The sequence below is a fragment of the Elgaria multicarinata genome, chromosome 11 (genome assembly GCF_023053635.1).
Source record: "Elgaria multicarinata webbii isolate HBS135686 ecotype San Diego chromosome 11, rElgMul1.1.pri, whole genome shotgun sequence".
NCBI classification, from domain to species: Eukaryota; Metazoa; Chordata; class Lepidosauria; order Squamata; family Anguidae; genus Elgaria; species Elgaria multicarinata.
Genome location: NC_086181.1, coordinates 23,400,473 through 23,416,452, shown reverse-complemented (window position 1 = coordinate 23,416,452; position 15,980 = coordinate 23,400,473). Strand labels below are relative to the sequence as shown.

General features: G+C 42.1%; 1 protein-coding gene across 1 annotated transcript; it reads right to left on the bottom strand.

Annotated features, from left to right (window-relative positions):
* Positions 1 to 1,160: 1,160 nt before the first annotated feature.
* Positions 1,161 to 12,513, bottom strand: LOC134405489 (vomeronasal type-2 receptor 26-like). Its single transcript, XM_063136732.1, has 6 exons — positions 12,197 to 12,513; positions 8,175 to 8,466; positions 6,271 to 7,113; positions 4,713 to 4,940; positions 3,469 to 3,595; positions 1,161 to 2,062 (listed from the first exon to the last, which is right to left on the bottom strand). The coding sequence occupies exons 1-6, from the start codon at positions 12,511 to 12,513 to the stop codon at positions 1,161 to 1,163; spliced, it is 2,709 nt and encodes a 902-aa protein (XP_062992802.1).
* Positions 12,514 to 15,980: the final 3,467 nt, after the last annotated feature.

Below are 15,980 nucleotides of genomic sequence, written 5' to 3'. Positions count from 1 at the left end.
ATTTTAATATTGTATTAGTTTTATATGTTTTAATTAGTTTCATGTATTTGTATCTAATGTTGTTCCATGCCTTGATCCAGAGGGAGAGGCGGGTAAGAAATATTTTTTTAAAATTATTATTATTATTATTGGGGAGTTTAAATCTCCCTTCTTTGCCCACTGGAAACAAGGGAGCACTGGGGATTGGGAGGGGCAAAAGCCTCTCCTAGCCCCAAGTGATTTCCATTGAGATTGCTATTTCATTGCTGCTACTATTGAGAGAAGGAGCTCCATCGGATAAGTGTTTTATTGCATGTTTGTTACTGGGCATTCACAGATTTTGCTGGTCCTCTCACAATGTTGTCTGCCTCCTGTGCGCCTCCTGCACCTTCTAGCCTTCTATGCATGACAAAAACAACACCACCCCAGTAAGTCTGACTTATTTTTAAAGACAGAAGTTGCCACTATCACCTGCTGTGTGCAGGAGAAGCAGCGGGATCAAAACAGCCCACTGAATGGGCCACAGGCACATTGTTTACTTCCTCTTTCAAAAGAGGAAGTAATGAGGGACAAATTCATGGGCAGAGAAGCAACAGTAAGCAAACACGATTTTCTGCTGTGTAATGACACTCAAGAACAGCAATGTTGCAGGGAAGGCTTCTGGGAGTTAGGCGAGGCTGACAGCTCTCCATGTTCCAATGGTCATCCAAATTCCAATGGTGGCAAGAAGGTTTTAATTGTGGGAACTGTGGGATTACTGAGTACTCAGTACTTCAGCTGATATATTGGCTGTGTCTTTTTCTGATGGTGACAGCTCATTGATTGTGCACTCTTGCTCTGAAGGGAGCTTCTTCAGAGTGAGTCATTTTCCATTGTTATGGAAAAATGTGTAGTGGCATAGGCAGCTTCTGAGCCAGCTCACTTACACTGCATTTTCCCGAGGAACCACCCTCAAAGCAGATACTCTGGAGAGCTCCACTGGCGATATTCCTGATGTGAAAAATGCTATCACAGCCTCTTCAACCAGAAGGGTAATGTGGTCACTGTAGGCAGCTCTCTGAGCAGAAGATAATGAAGTGTTCCATCTGCTACAACCTCCTATCCACCACTCATCCCATCATTGCCCATGGTAGGCAGGCCCTGTTGAGCAATAATACAATGCTAGAAAATCATTACAATGCCTATTTATTTCTCTTTATTAGCTGCTCCTTACAGTTCAGATCAGGCTTCATTACAATTATGTAACATTTGGGGTAAAAGATACACACCAGTAGTCCAACACTAGAAGCCAAGATGGAGAAAACCTCCACAGCCACCATGTATTTCCCCTTTGTGCCTAGGTAAGTTGGGACAAAAGAGACCCACACACTGCAAAAGACCAACAAACTGAAAGCGATGAACTTGGCTTCATTAAAAGTGCTGGGCAAGCGCCTAGCAAAGAAAGCCACCACGAAGCTTGTAAGAGCCAAAAATCCCATGTACCCAAGAACACAATAAAACATGATGGGTGACCCTTCATTACATTCTACCACAGCTTCCTCAGCCAGAGAATGAGTGTCCAAGTCTGGGAATGGAGGAGCAACACAGAGCCACACCCCACAAATCCCGACTTGAATAAGGGAACTGGAAAGAACAACAGCATTTGCCAGTCTTTTCCCCACCCACTTCCTCATCCTGCTTCCAGGCTTGGTGGCCATGAATGCCAGAACAACCGTGATAGTTTTTGCCAACACGGAAGAGACAGCCATTGAGAAGATGATGCCAAAAGACGTTTGTCGTAGATAGCAAGTCACTGCGTGAGGTCTCCCAATGAAGAGCAGGGAGCAGAGGAAGCAGAAGAAGAGAGAGAAGAGCAAAGAGTAAGAGAGGTTCCGATTGTTGGCTCTGACGATGGGGGTGTTCCTGTGTTTAATGAATATTCCAATCACCAAAGCTGTGATGAGAGAAAAAAACAAAGCCAAGACAACTAAAATGACTCCCAAGGGTTCTTCATAAGAAAGGAAGTTTGGCATCTTATGGAGGCAGTGACTGTGGTCCTTGTTTGGATATTGGTCTCCCGGGCATTTGAAACAGTCATCCATATCTGAAAAAAAGAGCAGATGCCACTGCAGTCATTCAGGCATATCACAACTTCACTTCTTTCTGGTTCACAAGGACAGAACACAAATATTGCTGTGTGCACCATCATATGTTCAGCAGTGGCATATTGATGGCAGTGCCTGACAACAGTCAGGCCTCCATGCATTTAGAAAGGGTGATGGTGGCACTCGCCTCACTTGCATGAGCCCAGTGCTCACACCAACAACAGAAGTTATTCGCACATGTGCACACTGCATATATGAGGTGTACATTTCTCAGAAGTAAATGCTTGGAATGCTAAGCTTTACAGTAACAAGAGCATGGTATACATGAGCACATCTTTCTGTAAAGCCAAGATTTCATTGTATCCGTGCTGTGCTTTTAAAAGGGATTCCTGCAGTTACTGTGACTGAAGAAATCGCCATCACAAAATGTTCAGCTTTGTGAACGCTGAAGAAGATTGGAAGCCCAAAGGATGTGAATCATCTAGAAGATGATGGTGGAATATTTTCTTTTTATCTACTGTATGGTTTCCTGGAGAGGTACAATGGGAATGGAAGGCTCCCAAATTCCCAATACTGTTACAGTGAAAACCAACTAGTCACATGCACAAAACATCAGCTCTTGGGATGCACACTCCTATCTGCATTGGAAGGCATATCCAGCCAGTTCAGTGTGACCCAGATGAGCACTGCAGTGTGGATGCAAATGGAAATTCAGAGGTGTGCCTCTGCAGCCACATTGGCTATGCATGCTTAACTCTCCTTCCCTAAATGGCTTTCTTTCCTGGATCATGGCAAGTCCTGGGAGGAAGAATGGAGGGAGAAAGATTTAGGATCTGTCCAGTAGTATGGTGAATAAAAGGATAATGTTAAATCGTAGCTGTCAGGGGTCAAAAAGGGGGAGGGAGGGCTTCTCGTAGATGAAACACTAATGGACTGGAGCTTGGAGTGGATAGAACTTTTCATAATTCATGATTTCCTTTTACTATAATCTTGTTTAACCTTAAACACTCCATTTTGATTAATATTAGCAGCCTTTCAAAGGTGGATACCAGGTTCTCTCCCCTCCTGCCTCTTGTAAAATTTAATCTATTTACTTGATGCATTCCTTACACCTTTCAAGGAGGTATCTTCGATATTGATTCCAGGCAGTCTCCAATTCCTGCACTGTGTATGGTCGGACCTGTTGGTCTCAGCAGTACAATGGCATCTTGGCCCTTCATTGTCTGCATGCATACTGAGCTCTGTGCATTGCTCCAAAGGTATACACATGTGGGAGTGTTATTTCTCAAAATAGTTGCCTTTTCCAGACATCACTATTATTTTTAAGCTTCCCAAGAAGTAGTGGTGAAATCCAAAACAAATTATTTTATATGGTCTCCAAAGCTCAGCAGGTTTCGTCTCTTACCCTTCCGGTCTGCAATTTTCCCTTCTGGGCACGGCACACAACCATAGCAACAAAACTGCTTGCCTTCTTTCTTTTTCCTGCTGTATCCTGGATGGCAGGGCTCATTACACACAGCAAGCGGCAAGACCTATCCATAAAAAGTGGACATTCTGTATGTGCTCCATTTTTGTGCTGTTGTCTATTCTACATATAGTTAACATGCCTTAAATTGAAATAATTGCATAATTGTGATGGCAACAAACATGGCATGGAATTCCATTTTCTACCCCATCAACTGCTATTGTCCAATCAATTCTTTCTCAAATTGCAATACAGTGGTCCAAAAGTGTTACTCTTTTAATTGTGCCTGCAATCCATTGCAACCTCCCTTTTCCCTAATACAACATGATTACTAAACAACTGGATAGGGTTACTAAAGGACTGGATAGAAAGGAAAATGAGGATAAAATGAGTCTTTGCATGTCTGTATAAATAAAATAATAACATAATCCTTATGTGTTAATGTCACTGTATCACAGTATATTTCCTCTAATTATACTAAATACTGACCCTGTTTACAATTATCCTCTTTGTTCTTATAAAATGAATACTTTTAAAATACATAGCGAAGCTTTCACAATATCAACCGCCAGCCAACTGACCAAATATTTTGGGCACTCAAAGACCCAAAAAGCATGTTCAGAGGAGGGCAACCAGGATGATCAGGGGGCTGGAAACAAAGCCCTATGAAGAGAGACTGAAAGAACTGGGCATGTTTAGCCTGGAGAAGAGAAGATTGAGGGGAGACATGATAGCACTCTTCAAATACTTAAAAGGTTGTCACACAAAGGAGGGCCAGGATCTCTTCTCGATTCTCACAGAGTGCAGGACACGGAATAACGGGCTCAAGTTAAAGGAAGCCAGATTCCAGCTGGACATCAGGAAAAATTTCCTAATTATTAGAGCAGTACGACAATGGAATCAGTTACCTAGGGAGGTTGTGGTCTCTCCCACACTAGAGGCATTCAAGAGGCAGCTGGACAACCATCTGTCAGGGATGCTTTAGGGTGGATTCCTGCACTTCCTTATAGGCCCCTTCCACCTCTACTATTCTATGATTCTACGATTCAAGACTAGCTCCAAATTCTATGCCAGGGTTAGTGGTTTCCAAAGGCTTTCAAGTAGAAAGGTGAGATGGATGTTCATGGGATAGTATTGGGCCACTTCCCTCTTCAGCCTAGATAGAACCTATAGCCAGCACCCACCTGGTTAAATTTTCTATGCCATGTGATGATCTTCTTGTTAACGGTGACCTCTTTGCCTGGTGAAGCTTGGGGATCCATATGTCCAACTTTTATTCTAATAATGGATTGGTTTGGAAAAGTGACCCAGTTGATAATGTCAAATCCAGCTGCTAATTCACCATCGCTGTTAAAAAACACTTTCTCTCCCGCACTGTTGTTAAATGAGGTGCTCCTCAGAAATGGGTGAAGCTACAAACAAATGAAATAAAAGCAGACTGCATGACACTATGAAGAGGGACAACCTGTGTGGTGTGTGCATGTTACTGTGTGTGGTTTAACATATTTGAAATAATTGGTTTTCTCTCTTGGGACACTTATACTTTAAAGCAGGGTAGGCAACATGGTGTCTGTGGGACCCTAGATACCTTTCTCGGGGTCCATCAAAGTACCTTACTCTTCCAAATTTTAAGGAAATAATAATAATTCAATTTAATGCAAGAAAAACTAAGACATTTTCTTACCAGAAGTTGGGACTGCTTTCAAATAGGTTTCTGATGGTGCTGTTGGAAATCAGACCCACCTCTGCCTTGTACTCAGCCTTTATAGCAAGTGATTTTGCCATGTCTCCCATAGCAGCCATTTTGTGGTGGTGCCTAGGACAGTTTTTCAAATTGCCAAATGCGGCCAAGGTCCAAAAAAGGTTTCTACCCTGCTTTAAAGTTAGGTATTCTATGCAGAGATATGAAGACCCAGAAAACAAATGGGAATATTCTGGAATTCCTCCCCCCAAGGACCATTCCCCCCCCAAAATTGAACAGCTTTGGAATATGAAATATTTTCTTTTGGAATATAAAACAAGATGTTTCTATATTATTACCAACCCTTTGCTCCCCTCCAAATGATTCTCAGCATAGTTATTTCTTCTATTTCTTATTAAAATTATTGATCCAATATATCTTTTACTGATAGACATTATGGGATGCTCCAAGTCTGGAAACACAGATAAAACCTGAAACATAGGACTGTATACCAAAAAGCCAAACTGTCAAGAATTCTCCTATATTCTAATATTTATTTATTACATTTATATACCGCCCCATAGCTGAAGCTCTCTGGGCAGTTTACAAAATTTAAAAGCAGTGAACATTAAAAACAATTATACAGAAATTTAAAACCATCAAAAGCATAAAAACAGCAAAATCCATTTAAAACTACTATTCTGGGGTCAGTTAAAAAACCACCTCAGCATATGTTGTTAACTGTCTGGTGATGCTTACTTGTGATTCCCCTACACATAATTAATAGGGGATTAACTCACTTTGTTTGTGTTTTCATTATTAGAAGGAGGATGGGTTCATGCAGAGAAATGGAAGGAAAGGACTATTTATGAATAAAGACTTTAGCAATCATTATGGGAAACAGCCCATAGCCTGGATGACTCTAGAAGAGGGAAAAGGAAGCAGGAGGACATTTCAAGGAAAAGATAACTGTGAACATAGATGTTTTCTCTAAACAATACTCCTGAACACATGAGGTGTCTCATATCCATAGAGTTTGTTACTTTCATGAGGGATATTACCTGCCAGTGTTGCAAGTTTGAAAGCTCACACCTTTCTCTTGGTTTGGGCCTGGATGAGCCTATGGCATCTATGGCATGTGCTATAGCTTGGACAGCATTGTAGATGCTGTAGCTTTGTCCAGTCATACTCATTTCAAAGAACGGCCCAGGAAGGTGCTCCAACTTCTCCTCTCCGCTGCAGCTTTCTGTGTTCTCCTCATCCAGATTAGAATCTAGAGGTGAACATTTGAATGCTTGCTGCCAGAAGACCCTGAGAAAACCATCTCTTTTTGGATAGTGGGGGTTGAGGCCCTGGAGGAAATATTGGAACTCCAATAGCTGACGTGACTGAATTGTGAAGGATAAGGCACCGTGGAAGACTTGAGAATCTATCCCCCCTTGAAATGTGTTTGATGTGAACGCCCATTCAGCAGTCATAATCCACACCTTGCTTATACCTGTCATATCTACTTCTGCTATTACTCCCAGTAGTATTAATGCAGTCAAAGCAAACACAGTATGTGTATGAGCATTTACGATAATGACATTGGTCATGTTTAGAAGAGATGCCATGTTCTCCATGTCTCCCATTAGGGATACAAGGTCATAGACTGAAGATGTAGGCCGTATTCTTTCAGTGAATGCTGCACAGATGCCACTCTGGGAAAGCATTGGTGTCAATGTTTGCATGAAATGTATCCCTTTGTCATCATCCATGGCAATGATCCCAACCCACGTCCATTGGAAATGCAGTAGAAGTTGGACAATTCCAGAGTTCTGATACATTTCTTTAGGGACCATCTGGTAAATGGAAGGGAACTTGGTTTTGTCATTTATCACTGGAAGAAGGAAGCAGTAAGTGACCTAAGCAAAAATAAAATATTTACTATGCAGGCATAGATCACGGCCCTTTCTACACCAGCTCCCGTCTGATCATCCCTGCATCATCCCTGTGCATCCAAATGATGCACAGGGGATCCTGGGAGCAGGAAGGGATGATCTCCCCATTGCCCCGGGATAACTGAGACCTCAGTTATTCTGGATTTTCCCGTGATCCTGAGACAATCGCAAGGACCGTGGGTGGTGTGGGCGCCCATCCTGGCTTCCTCCCTCCTCCCCGTGAGTAGCAGGGGTTAGCAGAGGGAAGGAGACAGGCTGGGGGAAGTCCAGGGACATTGGGATTGGGGCTTTTTAAAACATATTTTTGCTCAAGCGCAAGTGCGCTCTGGTGCTATCTTAAAAAAAAGGTGGGTACGATGGGCACAACATCCCTCTTCCCTTCCAGGATGTTGCACTTCTGTATAGACACCCAGGGATGATCCTGGAAGCAGGTAAGTCCGGGATCATCCCCCTACCTCCCCGAAGGCTCTTAGGTGTAGAAAGGGCCCATGTTGGCTAGTGTTGTGCAGTCATTCAACTGCTTGCTAAATTGTAATGCATTTTCCTGATAGACTTTATGAATTGCTTACAAATTAATGCTCCAACCTACTGTGTTGGGCAGCACAATCAGGATCTTACTTTTATAGTGATGATATTGGCTGCTTCTCAATATGGAAGTCTTAACTATCTACATATCCCTTATTTATTTATTTATTTATATTCAGATGTATCATTCATAACTCACAAGACTTCAAGGAGAGATTTCCATGCTATGCCTAAAGTATAAAATCCTACTATTTCCATCCTTGGTATTTTCTTTTCAAAACATACAAAACCTGTCTGCTTTATGTCATCGTCATCATCATCATCAACAGCCTCAATACACACACACACACACACACACACACACACACAGATGGCTTTTTTCTCAATCACACACTCAAAGTGATGTACAAGCTCTTCCCTCTCCCAAGAAGTTGCAATATAGAGAAAGGTGAATCATTTGTCAAGCTATGAGCTCTGCATGCCTTGTGACCAAGTCTTACCTGAGGAATCTTGTAGGTGCCTATGATGTTGGCTACGTACAAGGAGGTTTCTGAGTCAAGTCCCCCAATGACAGCTACCAGATTCTTCGGACTGCCACAGTTGTAGTTGGGAACAGGCCTATGCCTGGTGGACAGGAGATTCATGGTGTTTTGATAAGTCAACCTCGCATCAAAGTAACTGTCATAGATGTGGAACCCCAAGGTGACATTGGGTAATATCTCTGGTTTCTCATTGATTTCCTTCACAGCAAATACCAAAGAGAGGACATGCTGGTAGTTCTTTGGCGCTGAACTGAAATGAGAATTACACAATTTAGAAGGTGGCTCTATTCTTTATTGCTTCACGACATGCACATCATGCCAGCAATGAACATAATTTTAGGATCGAGATGTACATTACGAAAAAACGTTTAAACAGATAGGAGAGATGTAATTTATCAGAAATTGAGACCATGTACTTGGATCTCACATCACAAATCCATAAAAATATGAGGATATAGCATGGTGCTCGTGACTGATATAATATAAAAGGGCATAGCTGTAGTTGAGAAGAATAGATAATATCAATCCCAACGTTATTCTCAAACTAATATCTACAGGGTATAGTAACCATCCTCCCAAAGGACAACATTGCACAACATCATGACTGATCATGGGGCACATCAGATAAGGCATCAACCTTAGCTTCCAATTTCCTGGCTTTGTGGAGTTTAGATGAAGGTGAGACAGGCAGGTTTGTCAATGTTTGAATTTCCTTGGTTTTTGAAAAGCAATGTACTTTTTTTTTTAGATTTGCCACTCTCAGCACTCTGTACGTGCTGCGTATGCCTGCTCTGCCTATCCCTATAGTTCCCCACAAGGCCCAGCCAGGGTAGGTCAGCAAGGCTAGATCTACACGTCGTTGCAAAGGCGCCTTTTTTTAAAGACGTACCTAAAAGAAGCACCACTTTCTTTACTGTGTGTACTGTGAGCTAGGCAGCGCCGCCTGCGGAAGAATGTCTACCCCATTCAAAGATGCTGCTCAGGCCGCTTCCCCCTCGTGTGTTCTTCCATTCGAATAATCCCCCCTCCCACCCAGTGGCTCTTCTGGCACGTCCCGGCGGTGGCGGCTCCTCCTGCAAAACACTTTTCTCCCTCGGTGTGTTTGTATTTGTGTTTGCGTGCACGCGATGGACGAGTTCAGCTCCTGCCTCTCGCTCTCTCCCCCGTGGTGTCATCTCCCCGGGACTGTCTTCGGTGTGTGCTCGCACACGCGCACGCAAACGCAAATACAAACACACAGAGGGAGAAAAGTGTTTTGCAGGAGGAGCCGCCGCCGCTGGGACGCGCCAGAAGAGCCGCCGGGTGGGAGGGGGGATTATTCAAATGGAAGAACACGTGAGGGGGAAGCGGCCCGAGCAGCGTCTTTGAATGGGGTAGAGATTCTTCCGCAGGCGGTGCTGCCTAGCTCACAGTACACACAGTAAAGAAAGAGGCGCTTCTTTTAGGTACGTCTTTAAAAAAGGCGCCTTCGCAACGATGTGTAGATCTGGCCCAAGTTAAACCCAGAGGTGGAGAGTGGGATTTCATCACGTTCAGCTGAGAGTGGTTGCTGTAGAACCTGAACCTGAAAGGAGTGGTGGGGCCAGGTTGTTGGGAGACCTAGCCAGACAACTCTATGGCCCTTTTAGGCCTTCAGTTTGGTGGCTTGCAAGAGCACCTGCCTCATAAAGCAAATGGGCACACGAAAAACACTTATTATGGTTTGCCAGTTTGTTTGCCTTCAGTAGTCTCAGGCCCAGACCTCTTCAGAAGTAGGGAATAGTGTTATGTGTTTGGGGTCCCTTACTCAGTGCCTCTGACCACAAAGAAAGTGAGGATTTCCTCCAAATCTGTAACTCTTGATGTAACTATGCCTGTTGAAAATATATTTTAAAACATAAACAGGAATTTTATGTTTTAAAAACATTTTAACTTGTTAAACCAATGAAAACATGCCACACAAGAAGTCTTAAGAAATGAATAGTTTCTAAAGAAAAGTAACTGTAAAGGAAGATTAGATACAGACGTAAACTGTGAAACATGTAATGTTTAGAAAGAAAATACATGTGACTCGATGCAAAAAACACTACAGTTTAACTGTTGCTGAGACCTATTAGAAAAACAATGTGAATGGGCCCAGAAGCAGATTGAAATGTTTCTTAGGCCCTTTCTACACCTCAGGAAAATGGAGTGATCCCAGGATTCCCTGTGTCATTTGGACATACAGTGATGATCCCGGGACGATCCCAGGAAAAAAAGGCAGGTGTAGAAATGGCCTTAGTTCCACTTAAACTTCCAGCAGTCCAAACTACTTAAATGAAGTGTTTGAAGCTTTCAATATTATAGCAGTATGGTCCAAATATTTAGAAAAAAGGAAGGAAGCAATGGGGGTGGGTGGGGGAATTAAAGGAATGTATAGCTATCTATGCCAAGTAGAGATCTGAACACCAGGCTTTCATGGACCCAGAAGAAGTTTGAAAGAAGCCTTTCCTAGTACTAAGCAAAGTCCAGGTAATCCAGGTAGAGCATTAAGAAAACATTTTACAATGAAAAGTGTTGTGAAGCCCAAGCTTCACCAGCGAACAAAGTAAAAGTAGGGTGACCATATGAAAAGGAGGACAGGGCTCCTGTATCTTTAACAGTTGCATTGAAAAGGGAATTTCAGCAGGTGTCATTTGTATATATGGGGAACCTGGTGAAATTTCCTCTTCATCACAACAATTAAAGCTGCAGGTGCCCTGCTCTCTTTTAAATCTGGTCACTCTAGTATAGCTCCTGCAGCTTTAACTGTTGTGATGAAGAGGAAATTTCTCCAGGTTCCCCATATATACAAATAACCCCTGCTGAAATTCCCTTTTCTATGCAACTGTTAAAGAGACAGGAGCCCTGTCCTCCTTTTCATATGGTCACCCTAGTAAAAGGGAATGTGAAGGTGTCTGGCTCAGAGAAACTGGCATGGGGAAAGATAGCCCCAAATAGTCTCAAAGCCAAGGACAGGAGAGCAGTGGCAGCCCCCATTTACTGCTTGTTGCACTGTGCTGCCTGAAGTGCGCGCTTCACTCTGCATCACAGAAGGGCCAACTTTGCAAAGTTGGAGCCCAGTTCATCTCATCCCTGCTCTCGTTCGTAACCTCTTTTGGGGTTCATTCAAATGGGAACATTTTGAATGGGAAAAGTGCATTTTTCCATGGGCATTTTTTGAAAAGTGTGAACTTTCCTTCAATTGACCAAATTGAGAAAATGCTTATGGAGGTCAGGCAGGCACCAACACTATCGTGCTTCTGGCGCCTCCTAAAAACAACTCTTTTCCAGGAAGCCTTCCTCAACTGAACAGCCACTGTTTTTATCGGCCCTTTGGTTGAAACTGAACACTTTCAAGTCACTGTTTTTAATCTTTCTTTTTACTGTTATATTCTTATGTGCAGTGCTCCAGAATTTATTTTAGATATGGAGCAGTGTATAAATATTGCAAATAAATAAATAAAGAAAGAAAATTAATAATAAAAAAGCACTTTTTAAAGTACATATTTTTTAAAGTACGTGCTTTTTTGAACGGAAGAAATTTGCGAATGTTTCTCAAGAAAATACATCCCTCTTCACATTCAGGATTGTGAGCCAGGCAAGTCTGAATGCTCTGGAAACGGAAATGAATCCATACTGTCTACTAAGGAAAGGACCTTCTTACTAGTGCCTACATAGTGGACTTCTCAGCACAAAGTAAAGATTATTTTGTTTTCCCAGACTTTTTGGTCCTTCAATATTTCAATGTTTGATCATTATGCTTTATCATGTTGTATTTTAGGGTTTTGATTTTTTGGTGAATTGGCCAGAGAGCTTCGGCCATTGGGTGGTACAGAAATGTAATAAATAAATGCTTTCTTGGTGATTATATATTGCTTTCTGAATTGGTATTGTTTCAAATAGATAAATCTTTCTAAAATGTTATTTCATTACTTACAACATGGCTACTTATAACATATGATAGAAAAATATGTTCTTACATGGGCTCATCAAGCGGCTTGATTTTAGGGTCTTCCATGAAAGACAGAAGGTCAGCAATGGAGAAAAGCTGAGAGACAATCCCACCAATGGCAAGGTCTCCTGGCTGATAGTATTCATGCACAATAGGGAGGGGATCATTCACGTTGCACATGATATGGTTTGCCTTGGATTCAGCAAGAGTCAGCAGCCACAGTGAAAGAAGCAGCAAAAGAAAGAAAACAGACATCTTGAGGGAACGCCTCAAGCCCAAGTCTTCAACACAGAATCCACGATTTCCATTTGACTTATTGTTACTCAGTGCGTAGCCTGGTTGCATGATCCTGCTTTCAGTGGCCCCTTATGTTCATAACCAACTGATAAATGGTCTGTAAATTCTAAAGAGGAAACTACTAAAGATGGGTGGAGTGCTGCATGACCACAGTCCCTAACCCCAATATCACAACATTAATTTATATTGATTTGCAAACATATTTTTGAGTTCATAAAGTGGCCCCTGAAATCCATGTTGGCTTTGGAAAGACTGATTATTCACCACAGTCATTTGAGGCAATTAAGGGGTACGCAATTACCTCCCCAAAGTGTCATTTTCTTTGCAACACTGTGAAAGAAAACATGTTTTCTTCTCATTAGTCATGGGTGGACTCTTCTTCTCTAAATGATTAGTGGTCTATGAAGCCCAAGGACCCAGGAAAAATAATGTTTCTTTACTGGAGTCCTGACCCTATTCTTGACATTGGGATGCACATACTGACAGTATTCAGTGGGTATATATCTCAAACTTTTGGTGCAATTGTGGCGCTGAACAACTGTAGGTGTCTTGAGATAACAGGTATAACCCTTATGGGCCAGTAACTGGTTAAGGACCAGAAAGCAAAAAATAGGAATAAACGGACAGTTCTCATAATGGTGGGATGTAAATAGCGGGGTCCCCCCAAGGGTCTGTATTTGGGCTGGTGATTTTTAAATTGCTAATAAATGATCTGAAGTTAGGGGTGAGTCAAATGATTTAGTGTAGTTAAAACAAGAGAGAGTCTGTGAAGAGCAAGTGCAGTTCAACATAAGGAAGTGTAAAGTGATGTGCATCACTAATGTCACTTGGGGGCTGAACTAGACTTTGAAGTTGTTCATATTTCCCCAAATTGCTGTCCTTTTTCATGAATGCCCAAAATCTCCCAAGCACAATTATCAGCACAAAATTATCTAGTGAGAATTTCAGACTTAAACTTAGCAGGAGTTCTACTCATTTTCTTCCAGTGCTGTGTCTTTGTGTACCTTCCAGAGAGCTTCAGCTGATGTGCAGTATAAAAATGTAATAAATAAATAAACAAATAAATAAATAAATCTTTCATTCCATTTCTTGTACTAAATTCCCACAAAAATATCAGTCAGTTATTTTTCTTTATTATGTATTTGTTTTATAGTTCTCCCTTTTCTCCTCCCTAGTTTGGGATGCACTTTAGTTTTAAGCAAGTAAAGATTGATTGATACCTACTGTGACTTCTTATATGTAATATATTTTTTAGAAAAACAGCGATCTCGCAGGCAAGATTTATGGGGGTTGGGAAAGGCTTTCATTTCTACTATCATGCCAATGTAGGGAAAAAAACGCACCAGTAAGCGTGGATGCTAAAAAGAGAAATCAACTCTGGTGCTTGATAAACGTGTTAAAAACTTTTTGGATTTAAAGAATAAAATAGTTTTTAACACGTTTATCAAGCACCAGAGTTGATTTCTCTTTTTAGCATCCACTTTCATTTCTACTAGCCAAAAGTACCCAACTTCCAATGGTGGCCAGAGGGTTTTTTTGATTATGGGAACTGTTGTTGAGTACCATGTACTTTGCACTGCAGCAGAGATATAAGGGCTGTGACATTTTTGGTGGTGCTTTTTCCAGTGGTGGCTGTGATACCATTTTTTTTTTCAGTAGTGGCAGTAATGGCTGGGTCACTGGGGTGTGTGTCAAAGAAAGGCCTGGGGGGCTGCATTATAGCTCACCCCCTGCTCTAAGAGGTTCTTCCTCAGGGTGAGTAATTGTGAGTGAGGGGTCCACTCACATAAACCACCTGCTCAGCCATCACTTTGCATGCAATGGCAGAGGATACGATCTAAACCAACTTTAAAATAACTTGAAACAATATTTGCTGCTGTTATAAAAACTGTAGTGGTGCAGGCAGTCTCTGAGCTACTACACGCATAATGCATTTCTCTAAGGAAGGATCCCTCAGAACAGACACTCTGGAGAGCTCCACTGGCCACATTCCTGTTGTTAAAAAGTGCTTTGAGTAGGCACTGCAACTAGAAAGGAAACGTGGTCACTGCTGGTAGCAGATAACTGAGTTTTCAATCTGCTGCAACCTCCTACTCACCACCTGTGCTATGTGACTCACCATAGCACATGGGAATGCCTATTGATTTCTCTTTATTAGCTGCTCTTTAATGTTCAGTTCAGGCTTCATTGCAATTATGTAACATTTGGGGTAAAAGATAACACCAGTAGTCCAACACTAGAAGCCAAGATGGAGGAAACCTCCACAGCCACCATGTATTTGTGGGAGAGCCACCTCTCCCACACTAGAGGCCTTCAAGAGGCAGCTGGACAACCATCTGTCAGGGATGCTTTAGGGTGGATTCCTGCACTGAGCATGGGGTTGGACTCAATGGCCTTGTAGGCCCCTTCCCATTCTGCTATTCTATGATTCCATGATTTCTCCTTTGTACCTAGGTAAGTTGGGACAAAAGAGACCCACGCACTGCAAAAGACCAACAAACTGAAAGTGATGACCTTGGCTTCATTGAAAGTGCTAGGAAAGAAAGCCACCACGAAGCTCGTAAGAGCCAAAAATCCCATGTACCCAAGAACACAGTAAAATATGGTGGGTGACCTTGTCATCATCGCTGAACTATATAAGGGTAGTGTATATGTGCCTGAACTGTTACTATTGTTGCAGCAAAATACCCAATGAATTCAGAGAACTGGTCTTTGCGTAGTTAGCAGATACAACTATAAGGAAACTTCGAATGAAGGAGATCCCTCTGCATTCTTGTAAAATTAAGACGCCAAAGCATGATGCCTTTAGAAGCCTCTTAACAGCTGTGCAATCGGGGCACCATGATGCACGCCTAACGCTAAGACCACACTCTCTAGAATGCTTGCCATGTCATGTCATGTCAAGGAGGCGGAAACTCCATCTAGTGGATGTTAGTCTAGTCCTAGATGTGGCTGCTCCAACTCTAAAATGATAAAACAGACATCATCCCAATGTCTGACAGAATGTGGAGTTTATTGTTAAGTGATTACAATGTGGTTTAAACCTTAAACTGAGAGTTTCAATCTGTGTGGTCAGCTGCACTGGTTAATTGTGTCAACCCTCTAACTTACCACTAGTGATTAATACTGCAAGAAAAGGTCTTAGAACCTCTAAGTTGAATGCCCAAAGGACTTCTGCATTACCATAGAAATGGCCTTTTCATAATGCTTGGATTGCATTTTAAAATCAAGAAAATATTTGTTGAAGGTAAATAAATTACTATGTTCAAGTTACTCACTAGAAGTCACACTATTGACTTCTCTGGCCCCTCTACCAGGGCCCGGTGTTTGTGAATGACCATCAAATTAAGCTTGGAAATAAATGGGGCAAGAGACCCCAGGGCAATGTTGCTGAATTATATGAGAGTTGGCAAGGCTTGAAATATGAGGGATTTCCTTTAAGCCCACTAGTTGTTGCTGTACTGATGATGAGAGAAGCCTGAGCGAAGATGCTGATAAGTACTGCTGAAATAAGT

Bases quoted from the DNA above. Each gene is read 5' to 3' on its own strand.
- LOC134405489 (XM_063136732.1), bottom strand. From the start codon at position 12,513: ATGCAACCAGGCTACGCACTGAGTAACAATAAGTCAAATGGAAATCGT. The intron at 8,467-12,196 runs GTAAGAACATAT...TTCTCATTTCAG, and splicing joins AAGCCGCTTGATGAGCCCAT to TTCAGCGCCAAAGAACTACC. The intron at 2,063-3,468 runs GTAAGAGACGAA...TCTTTTTTTCAG, and splicing joins GAAAATTGCAGACCGGAAGG to ATATGGATGACTGTTTCAAA.